This window comes from Nymphaea colorata, chromosome 13 (assembly GCF_008831285.2).
Source record: "Nymphaea colorata isolate Beijing-Zhang1983 chromosome 13, ASM883128v2, whole genome shotgun sequence".
Classification (NCBI taxonomy): domain Eukaryota; kingdom Viridiplantae; phylum Streptophyta; class Magnoliopsida; order Nymphaeales; family Nymphaeaceae; genus Nymphaea; species Nymphaea colorata.
Genome location: NC_045150.1, coordinates 11,292,373 through 11,300,211, shown reverse-complemented (window position 1 = coordinate 11,300,211; position 7,839 = coordinate 11,292,373). Strand labels below are relative to the sequence as shown.

Genomic DNA, 7,839 nt, shown 5'->3' with positions numbered 1-7,839 from the left:
AATCTTAATCAATTCGAGCTCGAGTTCATGAGTCGACTCGTTCAAATAATCGAGTTCAGTTTGAGCTCAACACTTAACTGTCAAGTCAAACTCGAGCTTTAATCGACTTTGTCGAGCTTTAATCAAGTGATATATTCAAACGAGTTTACGAGTTTGTCAAGTCTTAATCGAGTCGAGCTCGAGTTCAACATGTAAAGATGAATATCAATTCTATTCGAACGAGTTTGTCAAGCCTTAATCGATCTCGAGTTCAACACGCTACTACCAAGTCGAGCTCAAGGTACTTCCGTTGAGCTATTCTCGAGCTCGAGGTTTCATTAGTGGAGCTCGAGCTGACCGAAGTCGAGTTCGACTTGGCTTGTGTTCACCCTTAATTATCCATATAATATAACCATAGCATACTCCCTGCAAGAGGCTGGTGAGGGACCGAACATGCTGTTGGGTGTTCGTCGTTCGGCGCCCATCCTAACAGAATTTCATCTTCAACCTCTCGCTTTCTAATAATTCTGCATCCTAACATTAGCTTCTCTGGTCGCACGTTCATGTTTGTTGCGCTTTTACTGTTTTTGTTTTTCACATTGAATCCTCCCAACCGTTCCTTTGAAGCTGAATTTGGGACGCCAATTAATTAGTAAACACGCTATTTATATACACTTTCATATTTAGAAGAAAAAAAAAATCATTTTTGGCACTACCTTTTACTCATGACTCCCAAAAAAAACTTTACCTTCTTTTACTTCCTTGATAAGTGCTTCAGTTTTAGCAAAATGATCAAATAAAAGTTCATAGAAAAAGAGAGATAGTAACGCTTATGAAAATCAAACTCACAATTAAACGCTTATGAAAATCAAACTCACAATCTTTAATGCGGCAAAAATCATACCTTAGAACTTAAATACTTTCGGAGTCAAACTCAATCCGGTTTCAAAAAAAAAAGTCAAATTTCAGACACAGATCTTGGCCGACCCGACTCACACGGGACGGGAGGGGGAGTTAGGTTAGGTAGAACCGACAAGGCAGCTGATGATGTCAGAGGCACCACATAGGCGGAGTCAATTCTGAAATGTCTAAGGGCAAAAAGGACATTCGAGGCAAACGGAAAAAACCAAAAATGCCTTCTTCGGCAGGGTCGTTTCGCCCGTGAATCTCCGAAATCCGAAAAATACCCCTAGATAATTCAAAAAATGCCATCCATGTCCCAGCCGGATCTGGCTTGTCTTCCGTTGATGCTTTTAAAAGGGACCCGAATGCCACCTCCCTTCTCTTCACCTGACGCCATGGCTCCTCTCCGTCTCCCCTTCCTCCTTTTCCTCTTGTTCCTCTGGGCCTCCGCCTCTGCCTCCGCTCCGCCACCGTCGTCGTTCCACCACCACCATCACCACTCCCACATCCACCACCACTCTTCCCATCCCTCGTCCAGCCTCAGGGGTCCCTCCCCCGCCCCAGCGTCCGCCCCCTCCTCCGCCATCAGCCAGGCGTGCTCCGCCACACGCTACCCTGACACCTGCGCCATAACCCTGTCCCAATCTGCGGCGGGCCACGGCGCCATCGACTTGACCAGGTCCGCGATCCTCGCCTCCGCCGCTTCGCTCCAGACAGCCCGATCGACGGCCGACGCGATCCTCGCGTCCTCCGGCTCGGACAAGAACCGCACCAACGCCGCCCGCAACTGCATCGAGCTCCTCGGCTACTCCGCCCGCCGTCTCGGCGTCGTCACCGCACCGGGGGTCCTCGAGTCCCACGTCAAGGACGCCCGCGCGTGGTTGAGCGCCGGGTTGACCTACCAGTACGACTGCTGGAGCGCTCTCAAGTATGTCAACACCACGAAGCAGGTGGACTCCGCCATGGCCTTCCTGGCGGACCTTCTCAACGTCACCAGCAACGCCCTCAGCATGGTCTTCGCCCTCGATCGGTTCGGCACGGACACCGCCTCGTGGGGGCCGCCGCAGACGGAGAGGGACGGCTTCGTCCCCGCCACCGGCGCTCCATCGAAGGAGAGCCCGACGCTCCCCTCCCGCCTCCAGCGCGGCTTCGACTCCCTCTCGCCGGACGTGGTGGTCTGCAAGGACGGCTCGAACGGCTGTCTCGGGACGATTCAGGCGGCCGTCGACTCGGCTCCGAGTCACGGCTCGGCCTTGTTCGTCATCAAGATAAAGGAAGGGGTCTACGACGAGATCGTCCGGGTGCCCTACGACAAGACCAACGTCGTCTTTTTAGGAGATGGCATGGGCAAAACCGTCATTACAGGCAATCTCAACGCCCAGATGATCGGCGTCTCCACTTACAATACCGCTACAGTTGGTAAGTCCCCTCCCCTCTCAAATTTTGCCAGTCTATTTTACCAAATTGACCTTAATCCGTTGGCCAAGGACTGGAAAGATCTCCAGTGGCCGTCCTTCCGTGCTCGCAGTTTCTAACGATATATTCAAAAACCAACCTTCTTATCGCGCTAAAAGCACGATATCTTTAAGCGTTCGTGTCGACGTCTTCAAAATAGCTTGTTATGAATTATGAACACGCCAGCCTCGTTCCCTTTCTATGTTAACGGCAGTTAAGTACTGAAATTTTGTAAATTTATGCTTTATGATGCGAATGTGATCTTCAAAATAACTTGTTTTTAAAGTTTCGCAGACATTTATTCAAATGCCAATTCTCACCCGTAAAACGCTAGTGAAGCCTGCACTTTATAGCCGGCCGCCGGTCAACCCTAGTCCCGCGTCCAATCTCTTGCCGTATACGTCGCAATCCGGAGCTAAAAAATGCCGAAACCTTGAAATTGACTGACTGACGATTGAGTGGCCAGTCTCTCGCCTTATTCATCGGAATCTGGAGGTCGGAAAATGCCCAAGTATTGAAGCTCACCCATTTGTGGGGTGCTTCTGTCACTTCGAGAGATTGGTCTATTCAAGGCATGCATTCGATATTAGAAGGGAGAAGTTTGGGAGTGTGGGGTCCTTGATGGAGATTTTGAAAAATAATTTGGTTTTTTGTTAGACTTTGATGATCTCGACGGTGATATGGGACGGACAGTCCCCTTTGTTTCACCGTTGGTCTGAAATTACCGGTGATCTGAGACCGGGGATTTAAGATCGGACATTCTTTTCTCCTCTCAAAATTGGGCCTTAAATTCATCATGGTTTCTTCACTAAATAGAGCTGCACTGAGGTGCAAAGTTAGATCCATAACCAGGCATGTCTGGTTCATTTTACATCCTGGTTTTAGTAGGACATCCGCTTCACATGCCGCTTCGTTTTGTTGGTTGGCAGGAGTGAACGGCGATGGCTTCATGGCCAGCGGAATAACATTCCAGAACACTGCCGGGCCGGACAGCCACCAGGCGGTGGCGTTCCGGTCGGACAGCGACTTCTCCCTCATCGAGAACTGCGAATTCCTCGGCCACCAAGACACGTTGTACGTCCACACGCTCCGCCAGTTCTACAAGTCCTGCCGCATCCAGGGCACCGTCGATTTCATCTTCGGCAATTCCGCCTCCGTCTTCCACAACTGCACCATCCTGGTCGCCCCCCGCCAGCTCTCGCCGGAAAAGGGCGCCACCAACACCGTCACCGCCCACGGCCGGACCGATCCGGCGCAGGCCTCCGGGCTGGTCTTCGACAACTGCGTGATCACTGGCACCGACGACTACCTGCGCTACTACGATACGAATCCGAAGGTTCAAAAAAGCTACCTTGGCCGGCCGTGGAAGCAGTTCTCCCGGACCGTGTTCCTGAACTCGTACTTGGAAAGGATTATCCGGCCTGAAGGATGGGCGCCGTGGGATGGTGATTTCGCACTGAGCACGCTGTACTACGGTGAGTTCCAGAACACCGGGCCTGGCGCCAACATCACTGGCAGGGTGCCGTGGAGCAGCCAGATTCCGTCCCAAAATGTCTACATGTATTCTGTTGAGGGCTTCATACAGGGAAGCGAATGGGCAGCAGCAGATTCTTAGCTCTATCTCTGCTTTTATGTCTGTATGTTGGAGAAAAAGGAGAGAGAGCAGTAGCAGTAAAATATCGATATTGGTAATGAGTTGGAAATTCTTTTGTCCCATTCATGGGGATGCGTCAATTTAGGCTTGTGCAATTGTGTTATGCTCATTTGTGTACTATCTATTAGTAAAAGAATTGTCACTAAAATGACATTTATAGATCCTTAGTTTTAGTCCTTTCTGTGTTTGCTACGCACACACACACATGTATATGTTGAAGGTACTCAAATTTTAAGCTTACTAGCTCCAAATGGCTCCCAAGTATGTACTGAAAAATATGCATCTGTTGCTGTATGTTTGATACATGGATCACGGATTAAAGTGATATTGTATAATCAATGTTTGGTTCTAGCTTGGATTCAAAGCCCGGCTTTTCAAGACTGAATTTAGAACCCACTAGTATAAGATCCCAATTTTGTACTGTAATCAGGCTGGATCTTTATGAGACTTTGTTGGTGTCAAACTCCGATTCAGTTTTTCTCAGGCTACTATCAAGGAGCACGATCCACCTTAATCGGAAAAAAAAAAAAAAAAAAAAAAGACCCACAATGAGTACCCAAAAAAAAAGAAAAAGAAAATGCCAATTTAATATACATGTATATTGAACTCACTAAAACCAAAACTCTCAAATAAAATCCAGAATTGGGACATGAACTCTAACTAAAACAAATATCTCAATATATTTGGTTAACAACTGAGCTCATTAAAAATTAAAGTATGAAATACAAAATAAATGAGGAATAGAACGTGACACTAAGCATGACTTTAAGATGCATAAAAAAAAAAGGAGCAAGCTTAGAAGCAAAAATAAGAAATAATAATATTTCTGAATTATGCGATTCTCCGATTCTAACAATGCCGAACTAACAACATGCATGCATCAAGATGACGTCACTTAGATTCTTCCTTGTTCATTGGGACCAGAAAAGAAGAAAAGCAAGAGAAAGGGGCAGCACCTAATCTCATGCATGTTTAATCATTTCCTACTTACCATGATTTAGTCAACACGTTGAAGGAAAAAATATATATATATATATAAAAACAGTGAACCAACCTAGAATCACGCCCTTGATGAGGAGAAAAGAAGTCTTATGGGTCATATATTGGAAGAAAGATGCACCAGGAGGATTCAGTGGCAGAATATTTTGGTTGAGAGGTGGGTGTTTTGTGTAATTTTTAAATCATCAAATTGTGTAATTTTCCTTTTTTCCAGTAACATTTTTGATAGGTTGGTGCTACTTTCATCATGTACACGAAAAGTTGTAGGTGTAATAATGACCAAAATACTGCAGTTTACAGTAAAAAGGAAACATTTTAAAAAGGTAAGAAAATGTTATGAAAAGTTAAAAGGTTTAAAATAGGCATTACTTTATAAAAAAAAAGATCGAAAATATGCCCAAGCCCTTACCCTTTTTCCTTTGGTTCCGAGAAGAAGTACTAAAAAAAAGGGGGGGAAAAGGTGAAAGAGAAAGATGAAGGATGAGTGGTGGATGCTAGGTTGCTTCTGAAAAAAAAAAAAAAAAAAGGAAAAATCTATCCTAATCAAATGATCGGTGGAGATGTCCAATCAAAAGTTATCCCAAGATGAAGAGGCATGGTCGATGAGGTTGCATTTGTTTCATTGAAACACGTTGAGATCCATGGTCAGAACCACACCCCTCACGGTCATTCTAGGAAAGGATAGCTTACTACTGTACTGCTGCCTATGGTATGGTATGGTATGGTGTGTGAAAGGAAAAGCTAGGATGATGACTCGCTGCTTTCATGGGGCGGGCGGTACCTCATTTTTCGCTATTGCATTTGGCACCTAACGTCACTCGCTGATTCATTCATTCAGACCATAGCAAAGTCCGGCTAGAGCTCCGCCCAACCAAGTCATCCTGGCAAGCCCCTCCACTTCTATTTAGAATCTTGACCCCAATTTGACGTATGTGGCATGGATTTAAAATCCATGCTATTGACTGAAGATCACACACATTTCAAGCAGCTTTGGATTTTAGGTTTGAGGTTATCAAACACAACCTCGGGAAATAAAAGAAAATGAGAAAAGAGAAAAAATGAGGCCCCTTATTCATTTGATTATTATTTATTTTTTTTTTCTCTCTGACCCAACTAGTGTAATTCTACACGAGTTGGGGGAGTATTTTGTCTTATGTCCCCATTGAGAATTGAATCCCTTATCCTTCTCCCATCTTTATAAGGCATCAAGTCTGCTTTTGATGCCTCAGAAGTTCATCCATTGTCTCATTAAAATTCACTATTAACCTATGGTATTCCTAGAAGACTCTACAATATGGTCTTAATGGGTTTGCCTTGAAAAACTCCACCATGTGAGGCCCTCTTAATTACCACTAGAAAATGAAACAAGATATTTCCTAAAATAATCACTAAATGATAAAAAAATGCAAAATAAATTTACAAAATGTAAATGCATCTAAAGGAACCATTATAATGCATCCTAAGGCTGCTACAGTCCTTGGAAAACATGCAAAATTTGAGACGTAGAGATTATCTCTGAAATTGCCGTGTTAGTTAAGATATTTGACTACTAAGGCAAAATATAGTTGAAAATCATAAAAAAATATCAAGCTATTTCTTAAGTACTTCATCTTGCTAGACTCTTGGAAGGATTTGGCATCATAAAGCTCGAGTTAAATAGGTCCCACAAAATAAATTTACTTAGGAAACAAGATAAATGCGTAAAATGCCCTCCATATAGCCATCTAATGGCGCATGTGGATACAGCTAAAATGCGTGGAATGATTCCAAAGTGACCTGCAATTAGTCCACGGAGTGATATGATATTCGAAGAGGCCGAAGCCCCTCCTTCTTCCCTTGCCCTTAGAGTTCAAGGTTGATTCCAAAATCACATGCATTAAGCGGGGGACCTCCTAAATTCGTGATTAGGAATATATGTCATGTTTTGTTAATGCATGAAAAATGATATTATAATGCAAATTATGTCAACAAGACCTTATTTGACTTCTCATGGTCAAATGCAATTCCTACCAATCATGCCATAAGGCCAAGAATAATCAGAAACTCGTCCACCATTGAGCACTCCATTCCATGAAAAAATTAAAAAAAGATGCACTCTACCAATGAACTATATATAACGCGATGTGGATCATTTACTAATTCTATGCATGTTTTCCAAGCATTTAACATATACCATGACTCGTGTATGAATGAACGCATCTTGGGACATATTGGCGAACATTATGTAGCTCGGAGACATTCATGAAATTGAATGCACATACCAATGCATGGCACAAAATGCATTCCTAGTGCATGACATGGTATATGGGTGTCTTTACCCAATGTTGCGCATTTGCAACACTTTGAAATCAATGACCAAAGCATATTTTAGGAAGAAATTATAAAATACATATTATCCTTGGCTATTTCTACCGTATTTCAATAACTTCACACCCAAAGCTTCAATGTTAATAATGCCTCAAGGGAATCATGATTTTGCTTGTTCCCCTCACGTGAAGAGCCTCCCAAGGACGGCGTAGGTCATGATTTTATTGAAACAAAACAAAATAAGTCATAAAACGAATCAAACTTATGCATAAAACATAAAATCTGCTCTACAGGTTCCTATTTCCTATTCTAAAGGAGGAAAAGAATGCCGCGAACGCCAGTATTGCGGTGGTCAAGGGCTGAAGATGCAGCCTTTCACGTCCCTCACCTTGCTGGTTGGTCTCTCTTAGGAGCAACAATTGATCATTCGAATTTGGGATTGCGGAAAGAAAGTGTTTGTGGAAGAATAAAGAATGCTGCCAAATGCCGAACAAACACTGCAGCTAGCCGAATGGAGCGTTTTGATGGGGTTAGAATTATAT

At 44.0% G+C, this 7,839-nt stretch overlaps 1 protein-coding gene across 1 annotated transcript; it reads left to right on the top strand.

Annotated features, from left to right (window-relative positions):
• Positions 1 to 1,259: 1,259 nt before the first annotated feature.
• On the top strand, positions 1,260 to 4,167 carry LOC116267186 (probable pectinesterase/pectinesterase inhibitor 51). The gene is made up of 2 exons (XM_031648790.2): positions 1,260 to 2,301; positions 3,267 to 4,167. The coding sequence occupies exons 1-2, from the start codon at positions 1,278 to 1,280 to the stop codon at positions 3,950 to 3,952; spliced, it is 1,710 nt and encodes a 569-aa protein (XP_031504650.1). The 5' UTR covers positions 1,260 to 1,277; the 3' UTR covers positions 3,953 to 4,167.
• The last annotated feature ends 3,672 nt before the right edge of the window (positions 4,168 to 7,839 follow it).

What these genes read in the sequence shown, in the direction of transcription:
- LOC116267186 (XM_031648790.2), top strand. Translation starts at nt 1,278, where the DNA reads ATGGCTCCTCTCCGTCTCCCCTTCCTCCTTTTCCTCTTGTTCCTCTGG. An exon ending in TTACAATACCGCTACAGTTG is followed by an intron (nt 2,302 to 3,266) that starts GTAAGTCCCCTC and finishes GTTGGTTGGCAG; the next exon opens with GAGTGAACGGCGATGGCTTC.